This window comes from Haliotis cracherodii, unplaced genomic scaffold (assembly GCF_022045235.1).
Source record: "Haliotis cracherodii isolate W230 unplaced genomic scaffold, xgHalCrac1.p SCAF_1, whole genome shotgun sequence".
NCBI classification, from domain to species: domain Eukaryota; kingdom Metazoa; phylum Mollusca; class Gastropoda; order Lepetellida; family Haliotidae; genus Haliotis; species Haliotis cracherodii.
The window spans coordinates 75455926-75475871 of NW_027266264.1; the positions used below are offsets into that span (position 1 = coordinate 75455926).

A 19946-nucleotide genomic window follows, 5' to 3' on the forward strand; every position below is an offset into this window, starting at 1 on the left:
TGAGGCACCTAATTACCAGCACACAAAAGTCAGTGATCAAACCCACTCAGCCACCAAGACTTTCACAAAAATGAAAGTCCGGCAACTGGTAATCCAAAAAAGTCCTAGAATATGTAAGTACTCCAAAAAAGTCTAGAATATGTAATCTGTAAAGTGTTATCCCAAATATAACATTTGATCACTGTGTTTAAATTAGCATTTGAAATGGTGGGGAAATGTATGCAGAGGGCAAGAGAATGAAGATTGATATTATTTGTTTTCATCTAAATTCTGTTTGTAGACTGGTCACATGTTGATGTATCAAATGTATCATCATCATGGCTAACAACTCCACAGGATTTCTGCCTTTCAAGTTTCCTGCCATATAGCTGCTATGAAATAAAGACACTTTGCATTTTTTTTACACTCTTTAGATTCAAACTGATATGGTGCAGTAAATGAAAATTTCATGTGATCTCATTTGCAGATGATGTTGAAATTATTGAAGGTCCACTTACCAGCTCCTTAAGGGGTTTGGAAGGGGAGGCAATCGCAGATGGACAGGGCAATGCATAGAACTGTTCACCATGGTTACTTGGAAAGTGACTCAGTAGTAAGTATGAGGGACAATTGAGGTCTACCCACTCAATCACTCATTCATAAACTCACTAACTTATTAACCACTCAATTAATCTCACCTTTAAGAGGTAGTTTAGGACATTATGTACCATATTCACCATAATAAGCACCCTAGGAGCTTAGAAATTGGACTAATGGGTACTCATTAAAACCATACACAAGTTAAGTTTGTTTCAGAGATTGAGTGGCAAAAAGAGGGGCGTGCACAATTAAGATCTGTTTATTGTCTTTGGTGGTAATTTATACAGAAATAAAGATTTTTTCGAAATAAAAAGGGGGGGGGGGGTGTGCGCACCCCCACACCCCTCTCTGTATCCGCCAATGGGCTGTCAGGTAGCCTAATGGTTTAAGTTTTCGCTCGTTGCGCAAAAGACCCAGGTTCAATTCCAGACATGGGTACAATGTGTGAAGCACATTTCTGGTGTCCACCACCGTGATACTGCCTGAATATTGCTAAAAGCGGTTTACACTCCTGTGCTGCTGTTTTCTGGAACAGATGTGTTACATACAAAAGGAAATATGCACAGTCATGTAAATATTTTGGTCTTAGTTGGTGGCACTTACTAAGATTACTGACAGATTGGTCTCGAAAGTTCATCAAAGGGCGGTATTATGGTTAATAAAATCTTGTTTGTTAAAACTGTGCAAATGTTGTTCAAGATGACAATAACCATAAGAATGACAGCGTCAACAGTTGACATTGTGCTGTGAGGAGGGGAAGGCATGGCTTTGACTGACAAAGCTGGGATGTAACATGTACTGATGGGTCCATGAAACACAAGTACATGTAGCACTCTCAAAGTAATCATCTGTTTCATCAGAACTAAAGTAGAACTAATGTTGTTCTTTTCTCCCTCCAGTGAATTTGTACTGCCTTTATTGTTATTTTGGTTTGTTTGTGATACTATTAGCTGTTGGTAGTACCAACTTGCTACCTTCTTTGTATCCTCATTCCTGAAAGACATGTTTTAGAAGCTGTTTGGCAATACCTTTTGGATATGTTTCATATATTACTGAATGTATTGCAATTAAGTGGCTAATTGATAATAAAAGTCCTACAATTAATTTTCCACTGTATGTAGGAGTCAGGAGTTGCAAGTGGTGTCTCAACATAACTTGCATCTCCAATTATATGCTCTTTTACAAACATCTGGCATAACTGCAGTTTGAAAAAGTATAAAATGTAAAGGTAAAAGTCACACCAGTCATTTTACCACTGAAGCTGTAACAACCATAAGTTTCCAGGGAGTTATCTCCCCCAATACAGAGGCCAGTACTCAAACACAAGTCTGCAGCAAATATCAGTAGAATTCCCAAATTGGAATTACATCATGCTGTTATAGTTAAAACATAAGTCATCCAATTAGGAAGAAAAGAAGTGGAATTGATGTTTTGTTTTTCATTATTGCACTGAATGAAATATACAATATTTACCGATGCTACCCCCAAAGATACTTACATTTCCTTATTATCTCGAAAACTGTATTTCATTTTGTTGATCAATGTGACCATACGCCCTTACTACCCATAAAAGTGACTGATGCGCTTACGAATTGCGCAGCAGAGGTCGCGAACTAGTCTAGATTTCTGCTATACATCCGGGTACTCACTGGGAAAAAACAATAACAAAGGCAACAACCTGTCCCGGGGAATTGCGTTAGATCAGTGCCCCTTTAACATACCTATGAAGTTAAGAAAAAAAACTTAAATTTGAACAAAATAAGATTTTGTAAACTATTTGCATGCCAAGGGCACATAGTATTGAATCACAGGTATGTCCCATGTTTCAATCATCACTGATCAAAGCTTATCTAAACTGTCATAATGATTACAGGAAGTCCAGTGATAGATTGATAGCTGATCATCCTGATGCTGACGTGGTAGTAGACCTCACATAACAACAGTACACCCAAGTGCATGTTGGTAGGCTCAGGACGTTGAACATGGCAACATATGTCACCTGGCAAAATGTCAGACGTTATTTGATATGGCTTGTAAATCAATACGCAGTTGGGAGTAGGAAGTTGCATGTCAGACCTGTAATCAGTTGATCGTTAGGCCACTTAGACAAAGTCTTGTTTGTCATTACTTGTATTTTATGAATGAGAAGTAGGTACAATTTTTTTTTTTTTGGTTAACCACTTCAGCCAAAATTTTAAAAATAGTTTACAAGTTTTCTGAGCAATTAGGAGATAAACCTACTGTGTTTTGAAATTTGATGTAGTCCCACTGTAGAGTAGATACCTCTTGTTTTAATTTGGAACTGGGGGCTTTAGCAAATGAATAAATAAGAGGTGGGACTACATCAAATTTCAAAACACATTCTACCATGATGGAGACAACGCTATCAATGTATTCCTACGTACATATTTTTTGTGTGAAAAGTCTTAATATATTTAAAAAGGGTTTCCGTAGCAAAAAGAATCAAGCATTCATCAGTTGGTATAAGCAAGTATATATACACGTAGGAGGCAATTTTTATACAGTAGGGTAGATATACTGGAGTAGTGCTTCCTGCTGTGCTGTGCTTCGCTACTCCAGTATATCTACCCTACTGTATAAACATTGCCTCCTACGTGTATATATACTTGCTTACTGCACTCTGTAAATCACTTGCTTGATAATGGTTATAGAACCTACACCGAAACGTCGCTCTTAATTGTAATAAAGAAGTTGTTCATCCATAAATTCTTATTCATACTTAGTACTCCAACTTCTAAATGCCTATCAAAGAAGCAATAATGACACCCCATTCCGGTTTACGATTATGATTTTCAGTATGGCCGACAAGGCAGCCATTTTGAAAAACCTGTTTATGTCCATAGCACTTTCATTTTTGTACAAAATGTGATGATATTTAGTACAAGTGTATTAATTAGTCGGAGTCAACACATGTGTTCTGTATTTTTGTGATATTTTATGTTTTTGTTTTTGTCTGAACTTTGCACTTCAACCATACTGCAAGTTAAACTTCCAATGGCTATAACTCAGGCCTTTTATTTCCAGCTGTAATAGACCCATGAAGATTCTGGGGTAGAATAGGTCTTCAGCAACCCATGCTTGCTGTAAAAGGTGACTATGCTTGTCGTAAAAGGCGACTAACGGGATCGGGTTGTCAGGCTCGCTGACTTGGTTGATGCATGTAATCGTATCCCAATTGCGTGGGTCGATGCTCATGATATTAATCACTGGATTGTCTGGTCCAGATTTGATTATTTACAGACCGCCGTCATATAGCTGGAATATTGCGTCGTTAAAAAACAAACCAACCTACCAATCCAGCTGTAATAAAATTGGCTACATGTGTAGTTCATAGTGGGAATCAACACATGCCTGTAGTTGAGTTTGCTTCACGTTAGTAGAAGAAACTGATTTGGGTCATGTGTATGTATAAAAAATGGTGTAAAAATTAATGAGCCTGGCAACAACTGGCTATTATGTAATTGTTTTATATTTTGTGATGCAAATTGCATTTTTCCTGCTTCTATTGTTTTGTTTGTTATTCAACAGAAACTTATAATTCCTTTTATTAATCAAGTAACCAGTGTGACAAGACTTTGAGAGTAAAGGCTGTTTCTTAAGAAATGCGTTTGGTCAGGACCCTTGAATCAATAAAATTATTACGTAATTTAATTTTGAAACACAAACATTTGTCCATGTAGCCAATGACTGAAACTGAAATTAACCAATGTTTATCCGAATGCATGGAGTAAATGGAAGTAACTTACTTCGTTAGTGTTGGGGGGCACGGGTGGCCAAGTCGTCTAAGGCGCCGCGATTCACTGTGCAAAGTTGCTCGTGGGTTTCATCGAAGTGGTAAACATCTGAGACCTGCATCACTTCGGGCTTTCCTCCCACATTAAGCTGGTACGCCTCGGTAAAACTGGAATAATGTTAAAAGCGGCGTTAAACCCAACTCACTCACTCACTCGTTAGCGTTGTCTTTCAGCTGTCAAAATGGCGGAATCAAAGTGGTTTGATAGGTGAAACTTCAGACATATATTCCGGGACTGTATGAGGGAATGTTGGTGAGACAAATTCGTTGTCAACGGTGGGATGGTGTGTGTGATGGTGGTGTGATGTACCCTGTGTGTAAGACTATGTACTCTGATCTGTCAGGATTGATGGGAGGGAAATACATTTCTGAGAATAAATCCCTTATACCCTGCCACGAAAAAGACAGACCGCAATGGATTTGTTAGCAGGCGATTAAATCCATTATACCCTGCTTCAAAGCAAAAAGCCTCACACTTTTTCCAAGTCAATGAAAGTCAAGTTTACCTCAGCTCAATCGAACAGCTGTAATTTGTTTTTATTCTTGCAGATATATTTGTTCTAGCAGTATTACTCGGGGTACATGGGGTTTTATGCATCCCGCGTTAGGTTTTATGCCTCCAGCTCATGGTATAAAACCTTATTTAGAAGGCCTAAAACCACATGTAGCCCGAGGTTTGTTTGTTGTTTGTTGTTGGTCTAAAACTTATAGTTGCTATCGCTGTATAGATGTGTTCAAATGGCCTTCAAGATCCAACCGCCAGCCTCCGTACTTTGATAGAAGACATCAAGAAATTAGACAATGACAGGGTGCACTATTTTGCAAAACTGGCGACTGTCATTCCAAGACTACAAGGTAAAGATTTGAGCTGTTAATTCCAAGATTTCACAGTAAAGATTTGAGGTTTATATTCCAAGAATATGAATACAATTGTTACACCTGAATTAGTCATGTGACACCACCCACTTGTATGGGTAGTTTTATATATTTCCTAACTAGACTAAGTTTTGTTCATCAATTTCAGATTAAGTATTTCTCTTTTCTAATGAAAATGAGCATAAGTAAAACAAGATGTGCAATATAATGGGGTATTGGCGATAACTGGTCCTCAGCAATAACTGGTCAGGAGTCCGTGCCTGCTATCCACCCCCAAACTGAAGAAATTAACATAATTAGCACCAACATTGGAAGCGCTCCCTTATGACTTGTATTTCAGTCTCTGCTGAATCTAAATAAAAATTCAAAACAACTAACCCCATCATTTTGACCAATGGCAGTCTGGTCCTGATGAGATTATTTGATACAGGCCACTGAAATATCACTGACTGCGGCTTAAAACATCATTCACCCACTTGCAATAATAATGTGTAAACTCGTGAACTTGTTCTATTTACATTTGCATGCGACTTATACAACTTGGTCATTAGCGGTATTGTGGCAGCATACAAAAGTAACTCATTTTATTCATTAAATCATTTCCAGAAAGGCTCACAATACCCAAAATTACTTCATTCTGAGCAGATAATTTGTAATTTCTTTGTAACTTGTTAAATATTTACTCTTCACCATATCCTGTAAATTTACATAATCAGACACGAAATAGAAAAAGAGCATATGTGTTTCTTTTTCAGACTGCACACACTGTGACGGCATCGACATCCCAGAATCTCCACAGTTCTGGTCCCAAGTACTGGACCTCCTGGTGAAACAGAAGGAATGGCTGGCTGTGGATTTCCTGGTCCAGCCAAGGACTGGACATCGGGCATCACTAGACGGCCGAGCGGCCACCCTGCCAACCACCGATATCTGTATAGCCAGCATCCTTGGGTCCGTGAATGATGTGGACCTGAGCGTCTGGGGTGTCCGACTGGCCATCACACTCCTGGAGAAGGGCACGCCTATAGAGAGTATTGTAGATGAAGAAGGGGAACCTCTGATGATAGCTGCAGTCAGATCAGCTACCAGATCAGGTCAGTTGGCTCATGATGATTTATGCGAAACTATAATTATTTAACTGTTGGAAAAGTAGCAGGGAGTGGGGGTCATCCTTCAGATAATATAAAAGTCGGGAGCTTGCTGAGGGGGTTAACCTCTTGAGCCACAGAAATAATTATCGTTAGTCTGTGCCAAAACATTTGACTGTGTTTTTCTCTCTGCATCATTTTGAGTAGATTGTAGTGTTATTTTATGGACGGTTATTTGCTGAGCTTACTAGACCAAACAGAAATTTGACCAGACTCTGGCTTCGGACTATTGTGGCTATAGTCACAGACTGGTGTAATATATATCATTCCACAAATACATTTTAGCATTCTGAAGGCCTTTTGTGATTCTGGGCCAGATACAGTCCACACACAGTGTAACATGCTTGTTGAATGAATCACCCAAAATGGGGATCAGGTGCTGTGACTTGACTGATTGTCTTCCATCGTACCTAGATGGTGTGGAATGTTGATCTTGTTTCGGCCACTGGTCCGCCTGGTCAAGTTGCAACTACTTAATGGCTGCTCTCATGCTTCTGGAATATTCCTGAATGTTACGCAACAATCAGATGACAGTATATTTGATGAAGAAAGTATTTATTATTTATCTAACTTGTAGTTCTAATTGAAATTCTGACAGTGTTTTGACGCCTTTGTTATCTTAATTTTACAGTTGTGGCAATTTGTTTTGGAAAAATCCTGACAAGCAAAAGAGAGTTTTGTAGAATCCATTGACACCAAGGGAGCTTGACATTTGATGCTACCCAATCGTATACTGGGACATCATGTTTATCATATCACACTGTATCTAAGACACATGTAAATGTTTCTGGAGTGTTGGAGGGTGGCGGTGTACCCAAGTGGTTAAAGCGTTTGCTTGCCTTGCCAAATGCCCGGGTTCAATTCCCCACAGGGTACAATATGTGAAGCCCATTTCTGGTGTCCCCGTCGTGATATTGGTGGAATATTGATATGAGTGGTGAAAAAACAATTTCACTCACTCATGCAAGAGAGTGGTCATATCTGTCACTTAGTCGGGGACTTAGTTCACTGAAAATCTTTCCTCATTCTCTGCCAAGTACATTTTAGAAAAACTGTCACTTCAAATTCATCATTTCAAAGCTTGCTATACAGGAATGAATTGAAAATGATACATATGTCTTACAATATTTCTAATGCAATCATTTAATGGCCAATCATTTAAGGCATTTTGCTGCACAGTATGCGCATCAATCAAAATGAAATATTCATATTGTTATGTTTTCTAATCATGCAACCTCTAAAGCTCAACACAAAACAACTGTCAGAGCTCCAGATAAGCTTTTGGTGTTATGGGTATTTTACCCATGCATTTTAAAATCATTGGGTATCGGTAATTCAATCTGGGTATTCAAATTTCTGTTACCCACTCGTTTTTACAAATGTGGGTATTTAAGTTATATATTTAAAAACACTATTCATCTAGGCACTGCAAACTGGTGTCTAGTCCCTGCAAACGGGTGTCGTCTGGGTTCGAGAGCTTTATAGGACTCAAGAATACCACGATACTTCCAAAAGAAAGTGTGATGGCAAATGATCATGATGTACGTGTCATCGTGGAGTTTGGCAAGGTTGACGGAATGCCCGTTTATAATTTCAAAATAAGTTGTTGATTTGTTAATCGAATACGCAGGGTTACTTCACATTATTTTGATTATACGCACAAGTTTTATTTTTGTAGTGTATCTGTAATGTTCGTTGCGTATTTGATACGCTTGGGTTTTATTTTACTGCGTATTTCTGCATTTCTGATGCGTATTTCACCCAGATACAGCTTATCTGGAGCTCTGACTGTTACGGACTGTATGACTTACACTGCAAACACGAAAACGTCGTTTTTTTCCGTATATGGTCATTCAATGGAAAAACGACGTTATTTGGACGTTTTCAAACCATCTTTTTTCCGTCCAAATAACGTCGTTATTTGACATCGGAATTTACTGGGAGAGAACGATAGCGTTAAGCTCCTCCCTTTCTTGATTGACATTGTCAATCAAGCAACAGCGTCTACCGGTATTTCTACTTCTCAGATTTCATTGGTCAGTCCCCGCGTGTTAGATTACAGGCCCGCGTTTGACGCTGCACTCGAAGCGCTTAGCGGAAGTACTGAAATCAATCGTTCTGCGCATGCGGATTACTTAATGCCTTGACCAAATTTTCCGTTCTGTGCACTCGCGATTTCGCGTATTGTTTCCTAGATTTAATGTCACCACTATTTGACAATGGTTCATAAACACAGTCACGTAAAGGTTCGGAATCGTAACGAGTAACTCCATTTAAATTGAAGAGGATTCCCAGTGATATGGGAGATTCCAAGATGAAACTATTCTATGGCCCTCTAGGCTGCCACCCAAACCGATCTAAACGGGACCCGATAGCTTATTGTATGCTATATAGTCATATGGAAGTGGACAAGAACTATACATTGTATTCCGGCCGATTGTTCTTGCATTTACTTATAAGTCAGGAAAATGGACTTAAAAGGGGAGTTGTTGAATGTAATTATTTTAAGTATTAAATGTTGCCTATACACTAATCTGGACGAACTTCTCATTGTTCTGTTTATGTCATCCTATATACTATTAGTATGTTACCGTTCTAAAGTCAACCTCTCACATAACATTATATTGTTCATAGTATCAAAGTTTAATCAACAATATCAAGAGCAGCGATTTAAACCACTGAAACACCCAAACACAAGGCTGTTATCAAGCGCTAGTGCAGACGTGATGCATCGTAAAAACTGTATCGTGATGTCTTCAGAAATTCAATTATACTACGAGATAGTACGGCTAACGCTGACTCACCGGTGGAACAAAGACAATATCGCTAATACAGATATAACGTATTTGAATGTTAATACTAAAGACAAACAATCATTATTTTTGCAGTGACGATATAACACGTATACACGTTTATTGTTAACTTTCATCAGTTTTGCTCTTCATTTTAATAACTTTGTTTTCACATATATATGTAGCAATACCCGACAAGCATGTCATACATAATTATGGGGCAGTTTTCAATCTTGTACTGACTTACTCTGGTGTTAATGAGCAAAGTTTATTGGCTTGTGTGTAAAACCCCGTTTTTCTGGTAATCCTATTATTACTTAGTTTAATTCTATCTAATGACAACCTGTTCTATGGATCATGGCTCCGTGACTATCCATAACAATTAAGATGAACATTCAGTTCAAGTAAATGAATGAGTTTGTTTTGACGCTACAGTCAGTCAAAAAACCAATGCTGTGAGGTTTGATAACACACTTCTACCAGGTCGAACATCGTGGATCCTCATTTTCTGCCTAAAGAGAATCATAGTTCATATGCTAATCCATCTGCGAATACCCTCCTACTCAAGATGACCTTACTTGTTGCTAAATCTATCATCTATCCCCCTAATCTCACCCGTCCCCACCCCCCACAAGCACGCACGCACGCAAACACACACACACACACACACACAAACAACTGAATAACCTGGACAGGAAATACTGCTGATAGCCTCTGGTCAACTCAGCCGCGCCACCGCAGAATGTTCGTCCAACTCTGCAGGGGGTATTCTCAGTGGCTTCAACCGCGCTGAAATGTTTTCGCCTTGCATCCAAGATGGTAGACAAGTGAAATCGTATGAAATTTGGCTATTTTAGGTCCTATCTCTTTTTTGATTACCCAATAAAGTCAATTCATAGTTACACGGTTGTGAAGAAGCTTACAACTTTATAAGACTTATTCATCTCATTCCAAAAAAGCTACTCGCGCTCACATAAAGTTGTAGTTATTATGTCACTGTTTTATTTCTTTAAAAATATATTACATGTTCAACAATAACAATTAAGATGAACATTCAATTTCCGATATAAGTAAATGAATAAGTGTGTTTTACGCCACAATCAGTCAAAAACCAACGTTGTCCGGTCTGATGACACACAATCTACCAGGTAGCACATTGTGTACACCCTATCCCCATTGAAGTCTCCACTGTGGGTATTCCTGGGGACGAAAAGGCCCCATGTACCTAGGAATTTCTTCAATACATTCATGCGCGGCATTCTCTGCCTAAAGAAGATCATATAGTTAACATGCTAATCCAACTCGAACTACCATCCCGCTCAAGATGAATGTTTTATGTAACATCCAACAGGCCCACATTTACGCACGCACGCACGCACGCACCCACGCACGCACGCACGCGCACACACATATTTGGATTTACCAATCCCTGAATTGAGAAGACGTGCGTGACGAAGCTTCTCCAAGTCATCATCAATATCCGTATATGTCTGTGATATCATTACCCATCTAAAGCCGAATATACATTTATTGTGTTTTCTTGACAACAAATGTTATAATAGGGATAACACTTTCTGAGTAAAGTACAGATTCTCGTACTTTCTTGGGCTAAGCCCCGTCCGGGATTTGAACCCACACAGTGAGTGAGGCACCCAATCGCCAGAACACAAAGTTGGCGATCTAACCCAGCCACCGAACCAAAAATGTTAGTCCAGATGACGTATACTTTGTGTACTCCTCTGATAAGAGAAAAATGGCACGGCTTCTATGACCGAAAGCTTTGAACCAACAATGCCTTTAAGAAAGTGGTCAACAGTAACACACATTATATTTGGATCCCACTTTCTCAGGAAACTACATATTTTTAGGGTGGAGATAATAGACGTTGATGGTTGATTATCAATGGACAAATTAAAGCCAAAACTTAACTTATGAATGATTGGTAATGGGAAATGGACAATGGGCAAACGGGAGGCGGGGTAATCAGCGCCATGCCAGTTATCTGTTGGCTTCCCTTGTTGCGTTCCCTTCTTTGCTATCTTTTTACTTTTGTTGTTCTTACAGGTACAAATATATTTTCTCTGCCTCATAGCATTTAATAATATGCACCTGATGAAGGAGAAAGTATATATTCCGAAACGCAGTGTTCCTCCGTTGACATCCATAAATATTTTTCCTTGTGTGTATCAGTTCTTAATGCCCTTCAAAGATTCAATCTAGCTTTGTTTTTAAATGTGGTGATATTTGCGTAGAATATAATATGGTCATGCCTATATACATTTGGGTCTTTTTCTACATAAGCATTTAGACATACAATTTAGAGCTAAGGACATTGCTAATTCTGCAGGCATGAAGTACATGTCATAGCAAGCTGTGAACTTTATTCATACTTTAGATATTCGTAATGGAGATCTGTAACTGAAGTTTACCGTAATCTTCCGCAACTCTCACCTCCTGACCAGTTGAACGTCTTAGTGCATTCAGATGCCATTGTAAAATTCCAGGCTGCCCCTCTTTCTGTGATGTTTTGACGGATGAAATCTATTGCGTTATAATAATCTCTGTTTGCTGATATAGAATATGTACATGTTGTAAAATATTTACGATATTTTAAACGTGTAATTCGATGCATATGCAATGCAATGTGAACATAAGTGTGGATGCACGAAGGCGGTTATAGTCATAGTTATACTGCGATGGATGTAGGGGAATGGTAGGGGGTGTATGTATGTATGAAAGCACGAATACCGATACATGAGGGCGGATATAGTTATAGTTCGATGGATGTTGGGGAATGGTGGGAGGATGGATTATGTATGAAAGCATGCGCATGGATCCATGATGGCTGACGTAGACATAATGGTGGGGAAAGAAGAATGTGATGTGTGATGATTGTGTGAGTAAGTTAAGTGGTTGAGGATGTGGCAGGTATGAGTATTGATACATGCAGACTTGGGGTTGGGGGACTAGGTGTGCCTGTACTGAGGTCTTTTGTTTCACTCACTTATAGTGTTTTCTTTCACTCAAATACTGTTTTACGCATTTTAATGACTGCAACTGTAGTGACTCAAAGGTCATTCAACATTTCTACCCCAACTACATACGTAGCCATTTTTATTGTGTACAATTCTTCTTCTACCTCACACACACACACACACACACACACACACACACACACACACACACACACACACACACACACTCACACACACACACACACACACACACACACACACACACACACACGCTTTAATTGTTTTATTAAATGTATCTTCGAGAGTCAGTAAGAAACTAGAAATAACTGCCTTTGTTCTGTAAACCTCACCAAGTTTCAGCTTTCGCCTCTTCCTTTGTGGACTGAGGTTTCACATTTGTAAAATGATCTCTCTTATCTGTCTGTACCATCAACTTAACTGCCCTCACCCCCTGCAGTTTTCCCGTCCCATATTGCCAAGCAGGTGACCCACAAGGAGGAATACCGCCCTCCCTCAGTCCAGTGATACTGTGCCTAGCACAATATGTTGGGGATACGTAGCCTTGCTGTGGGCAAACATTTTGTAACAATTTGGCAAACTTTGATATGTAAACAGCAAATATTATTCAGTTTTATTTCAACAAAAACGGAAAAAATCGGATCCTACTTATTTTGTGGATACCATAACAATAAATCAAGCCAATAGATCGTTTGAGCTGGCATGAATATAAAAAATAATTAGCAATTCGATAGTCATAATTCCCTCTGTTGGTCCCACGTGAAATGTTGTTCATGAATAGAATAGATGGCTGATAGACGTTCGACCGAATAATATCATTAGCTAACTTCAACTGTATGTATGTTCCATAGTTCATATGTTCATGGGCTTCTTCACTGAATGTATCTTGTGGAGGACTACTTCACTTGAGGATAAGTAACATAAATAGTGATGATAATTATGATAGTATTGCCATTATTATTCCTTCAGATTATTAAAAAAAAAGTTATTATGTTTTCATAGAGCGAAAGAGGTATGGAGATTGTGAGATTATTTTTAGCATCGGAATTGTTAACATAATTCTTAAAGATATTATGTTTCGTTTGTTTGTTGTTAAATGCTGCACTCAGCAACGTAAGGATATTAAAACATTACATTTAGTTTCAGTGGTATTTTTATATTTGTATCATTTTGCAAATGTTACAGGGACCTGATAAGGGATATATAATTATGTATAGTCGCTATTCTTAAAGTAAGAATGTGTTAGATTTATCAACCAGAAATATTGCACACAAGAGGATAATCATATTTCATGACACTATTCAACGTCGAAGTCAACGATATTTGTGTATGTTATTGCTACATGACACGGATACGTCATGATAAAGCAATTAGAAATTGGCATTTGATGATATAAGATAGCTACGCGATAAATCACAAAGAACAAAGAAGGAAACGATATTTATTTCACGATAAAACATTGTTCTATCATGACGTCATTTATTGAGATTCGAACATGCACTCGCAACTTGAAAAGTAAAATTTGTAAATTTGACCTTATTTTTGAGAGGTATGTGTCTAGTGAGTTGTTCCCAATAAATGTTGCTGGAGAATCCGAAAATGAGAGTGATATGACAATCGGTATTGGGAGAAAAGGTACAGATGATTGACGAGAAAATTGTGAGAATATGCGGGACCAAACTCAAATCCTAAAATGGATTTATCTAGCATGGCCGCTGTCGGATTCTATTCAAGGAATCATCATTATTTAAGTACGGGTAAATATTGTAAAGCGTGTATTTTTTCCTAATTTAACACCCTAAAAGAGGCTGTACGTAATGTTGATATCTCATATAGAAATAAACGAGTCTCGGTCGTTGTTTATCGTACAATAAACAACTCCCACTCGTCGTTTGTTTCTTAATAACATGACCATATACACTAACATTATATCTTTTCATGTTTATCGGTCAACAAAAGCGACATAAGCATTTCCATTAACATGAGAAACCCTTGCCAAAAGTAGCGCCAACTGCACCATTGCGACAACATCAGGAGCATGTTTCATGATTCATCATAATAAATGATGACATTGGATGCTCGCAAAAACGCGAGCTCATTCCGATCCACTAGTTGCACCCGCCACAAACACATCCAAAGGCAAGCCAATTGTTCACCCGAAAAGGCAGAGAATTGCATCTGACATCAGTTTTGTCATTGATACGTCAAACCTGGAATTGCCGTCTACACGTCCAACACAAAGCCAACACAACTGTTTTTTTCTGTAAAATATGTTCATTTCAGAAATTAGATGTTATTCTAGCATTAGGTCTGTGGTACGTTTACTGCATCAGCATTACATTAAAACGAAATTACATTATATAAATCCATACAGAGGAAATGCTTAACATTTATCTTTTAAGGAAGAGTGCAGGACGACTTGCTTTATACATATAAATGTGGACATATATGTATGGACATTTGGATGATACAGATATACCTCCTTAAAGATAGTGTTCGTAGATGACTGTAGAAAATGGAATAATAATGTGAGTAATCGGGTTGATACCACGTTCAGCAATATTTAGCCATATTGCGATATTGGTTTCCAAGATACAAGACGGACCATGAAATTATGACTTGAATTTGGACCTGGCTTTCTGGAGTGATGTAACACCCCAGAATCTCCTGTAGAAAAAGGGCTCAAAGCACGAATTAAGATCACGAGATGATACTGATGTATGCATCTGGACATATATTTGCGTAGTATTACTACCTTAATTCATCAGTATATATGTATTTTGCAAAAAAAGGATATTATAGGATCGACGCTGACATGCGCATATAACCTATTCACCAGTGCTGTAATATTTCATTTCTTCTGACACATATCGACACGAGAAATTATATTTAAATTTAAAAGGAGCCCAAGTGGGATAGAAATTTGAGTCTGAACCTGTTGAACAAGGCTTGTTTCATTTTGGGCTATAGCATTGCCGCAAGGCCTGGGCGGAAGGGAACACCTGTTTGCACCCATCAGATACCAATCACAACTTCTCTCTCCAAACGAAAACAAAATACGAAAAATGTCGGAAGTGTATCCTTCTAATTTTCTATTTAGATACATGTTTTAACTTTAAAGTAATTATATGTATCTCATGTATTATTGGTATCTGTGATGCTGGTACCGTTTTGTTGCCATTGTGTAGCTTTTGTGGAGTTATTATGAATATCAAACACATGCCTTGAAATATGGACTTGTGAAAGAACTCATCATTGAATCATTTGCATTTAAATTAATGCATATACCATTTACTTGGTGTGTATGGACATATTATCCATCTACTTATACACACTTATTATGGACATATACAGAATTTCATTGTACCTTATTATTTTAAAAAATACCCGTGAAGATCCGGGTTAGAATAGGCATTCAACAACCCATGCTTCTACGAAGGCGACTTGGCTCGCTGACTTGGTTGATGCATGTCATCGTATCCCAAATGCGTAGATCAGTGCTCTTGATGATAATGACTAAATGTTTGGTCCAGACTGGATTATTTACGAACCACCGTCATATAGCGTGTATATTGCTGAGTGCGGCGTTAAACAACAAACAATCAAACAAAATCTATATAATTTTTAAACACCTTCCAACAATGAGAAATTAAACTTATATTTTCTAAATATTCTGTTATATTTATAACATAATTTGATTCATAATTTAATTATTGCGTTGCTTTCTTCCCTGTCATTTAATGTGCATGTTCAAACCCCTAAACTTTTAATATTTCATTTTTCATAAATGGCTACGTTAGTGCGTTGCCTAGATCGTTACCTACTCACAAGAATAGATTAAAACAATTTGTTTTACTATCATATTTCTGTTTATCTAATTCATAATACAAAATTGATAATTCATTTATAATAGTATAGATCATATTCGTGTATATCACTATCTGATGTTAAGCTTTATTTCAGAAAATATAATTAATTCAAAATGTAGAAAGATACACAATTTGCCATTATTTGACTTTTAAACTGTACAAAGTATGATATAATGATCAGAATACCTGTAACGGGTAGTATTTAAGAAAGAAATATTTGTCGAGAAGTCCCATTTTTTTAGATATGCCCTCCAGTAGTATTATTGCATATCTCCAGAGAGAGGTTTACATTGTAGTTCTCATTATTTGTGGACAATTCAAAAAGCAACATAGAAAATATATATGCTACCATGACGAAAGAATACAGAGTATACATAACTCGCAATTCTATATATTCAGCAAACAGCCCAAAACCGAAACTCCACAACATATCCGATTACACTGATTAAGGCTGTCCCAGTTCTCCATGCGATGCTGACGCCCGTTCGTCTCCCAGACCATACAGAATAAATTTAAAAGGAATCCAGCTCAAGTCTAGAACGATTTGGCAACCCTAGATTGCCTTAATTCTATCCATGAAAGTAAGCATTAATAAACAAATATTGTTCTTGTCTGCTTCAGATTATATTTTGTAGATACTTATTTTAACTAGGAAAATTGTACTGACACCGGCGCTGTCCCTATTGAAGCTATCCATAAGAATTTTCGAATTGCCGTCCATTGTTCGATGTCAATACATCGATGACAAGTGAGGATATCATAAAGTAATCGTTGATGCCGCGCTACACTTTGATAAAAATTATAATCAAGTTGACTGGTGTGTACAATACTACAGTGAACATGTACATGATCATGCCCTAGTAATCAAATGCCGTAATGTCAAATACTAATTTATTATTGTGTGATGAATTTAACTGGATCAGTGGTAACATGTAATATTAATATTCCATCAATTTCTTTCCTGGTTGGTCCATCCATGTCTACAAAATGAAAATAATACAATTAAAATGGAGCATAGAACAATTCTTAATTTCAGGCTAGAGCTGTGGAAATCTAGACTTTCCCAATCATTATAGACTTGAGTTGGTCTCATGTTTTACATTATTCTCTTGGGTGAACGTCACAGCTCATACCATACACTAACAAGACCAGCTTGCCCCCCGCCGGAGCGCCTGGATTTTGGTTATATCATCTAACATGGCCAACTCTGCTCTTAAGTAAACAAGAACCTAATCAGGGAGGGGTCCTTTATCATCCCTATGTGGCTGCTTATAAAAATCTGATATCTTTTCCCAAAGACCTGGTTAATAATATATTTTCTGCTGAATATTCGAAACAAATAGAGTGAGTTGGTCTCATGTTTTACATTATTCTCTTGGGTGAACGTCACAGCTCATACCATACACTAACAAGACCAGCTTGCCCCCCCGCCGGAGCGCCTGGATTTTGGTTATATCATCTAACATGGCCAACTCTGCTCTTAAGTAAACAAGAACCTAATCAGCGAGGGGTCCTTTATCATCCCTATGTGGCTGCTTATAAAAATCTGATATCTTTTCCCAAAGACCTGGTTAATAATATATTTTCTGCTGAATATTCGAAACAAATAGAGTGAGTTGGTACTACATGTACATATGTATACGGTTCTATTTTAAATGACTGCAGCGCTCCATTATGAAAACAATTTGTTTTAACGCCGCTCTCAGCAGTATTCCAGTGATATATGACGGCGGTCTGTTGTATATGAAATATATGCAAATTGAATCTTGAATCTTGAAAGTTGTAACATGTCCGCAAATAAGTATCACATGCAGTATGCAGTATATCAACTGCAATATACTGTATACATCAGTATACAGTGTGTCGCGAGCTCTGCGCTGGGCTGGAGCACACATTTCCTACACCTCTCCCTTCGGCAAACACATCACGAGGGTTGCAACGAGGTCACAGGTCAGGCGTGCACTCGTCAGTTGTCTAATACGGTCAAGAGTAAGATCTTCCGGAAGACCACTGCACTGGAGGTATGTGGATTATTGAGGAGGTACTACGTGTTTGGAACTGGGAGTTGAACACTAAGCACTTTTAGAGAAGAGCTCACAATAAAACGTTATGGACTCGCGGACGGACTTGTGTTTTCATTTCAAGACGTACATTTATCAGGTTGAACTTCCTAACTGTAACAATAACTGAACTTTACGCCTTTTATACACATTTGTGATGGGGCGACAATGTGACAACGAGACATATTTTGACCTTGAAAATGTCGCGTTACGGCATCGTCGCCCTTTTGTAAAATAAAGAAATGGATTATCAAAGAGCGACAATGCGAACACGCGACAATGCGACAAATGGCCAATTGTCGCGCTTTTGTTAATTTTGACACGTTTTGCTTGTTTTTGTAAAGGCGTCAATGTGACAATGCCACAACGAGACAATGTCCCTTCCATAGTAATCCGTGCAAATAAAACTGAGTAATGAAATAGAAGTCTGTCATGCCAGTTAAAAGATAGTGTTGCAGCTTCTGAATTTATAGATCTTCAAGAAGGGTTATCAATAATGGGATGGGTGATGAGTTCAACTGCATACGCTGTGATTAACAATAATGCTCCGAGTCAATACATTTTGTCAAATATATGACATGTATTACGTGAATGAACATATTGTTTATACTCGTCCATGTTTTTGACGGACAAAATAATTTACATGCTCGGTAAAACTGAGGACGGGCATCATTGTGTGTTTCCGTGCTTTGTTCAGGTGAACAATTGACTTGTCCTTGCATGTTTTGTGACGGGTGCCACTTGTGTGGCAGGATACGCTCACCTTTTCCCGAACACCCATTGGATGACCTGAACCACTTCGGATTTTTATCCCACATCAGTCTGATACACCATGATATAACTGAAATACTGAAATACTGTACAGTTGAAAATGATGTTTAATGCGATTACCGTAGTGTGTTACTGCAACTGTTCATATTTTGTGCAGTGATGTTATGTAATATGTAAAAGAAAGCATATTCAATTATCCAATTGATTTGAATAGAATATACTTGCGTCAGTGTATTTTATTATCCCCCGCCGCGCGAAAGCGCGAAGCGGGGGATATAGTATTCACGACCGTCCGTACGTCCGTCCGTACGTCCCACCTGTTTGTTGCCGCGATATCTCAAGAACTAAACACTGGATTGTCTTCATATTTGGAACTATGGTGTATATACAGACTCCGCAGACACCAGTCGGTTTTGGTGACCTTGACCCCATTTTCAAGGTCACAGCAGGCATATCTGCTTTTGGAGTTGGAAAACGGTGTTGCCGCAATATCTCAAGAACTAATCTCTGGAATGTCTTCATATTTGGAACTATGGTGTATATACAGACTCCGCAGACACCAGTCGGTTTTGGTGACCTTGACCCAATTTTCAAGGTCACAGCAGGCATATCTGCTTTTGGAGTTGGAAAACGGTGTTGCCGCAATATCTCAAGAACTAATCTCTGGAATGTCTTCATATTTGGAACTATGGTGTATATACAGACTCCGCAGACACCAGTTGGTTTTAGTGACCTTGACCCCATTTTCAAGGTCACAGCAGGCATATCTGCTTTTGGAGTTGGAAAACGGTGTTGCCGCAATATCTCAAGAACTAATCTCTGGAATGTCTTCATATTTGGAACTATGGTGTATATACAAACTCCGCAGACACCAGTCGGTTTTGGTGACCTTGACCCCATTTTCAAGGTCACAGCAGGCATATCTGCTTTTGGAGTTAGAAAACAGTGTTGCCGCAATATCTCAAGAACTAATCTCTGGATTGTCTTCATATTTGTAACTATGGTGTATGTACAGACTCCACAGACACCAGTCAGTTTTGGTGA

General features: G+C 38.3%; 1 protein-coding gene across 1 annotated transcript in view; it reads left to right on the plus strand.

Annotated features, from left to right (window-relative positions):
• The first annotated feature begins 469 nt into the window (after window positions 1-469).
• The window catches only part of LOC139474206 (uncharacterized), a 51026-nt gene continuing 31549 nt past the window's right edge, over window positions 470-19946 (plus strand). Inside the window, 3 exon segments of the mRNA XM_071257148.1 lie at window positions 470-592; window positions 5122-5248; window positions 6025-6363. Coding sequence (XP_071113249.1) covers window positions 536-592; window positions 5122-5248; window positions 6025-6363 — 523 coding nt within the window. The 5' untranslated portion in view covers window positions 470-535.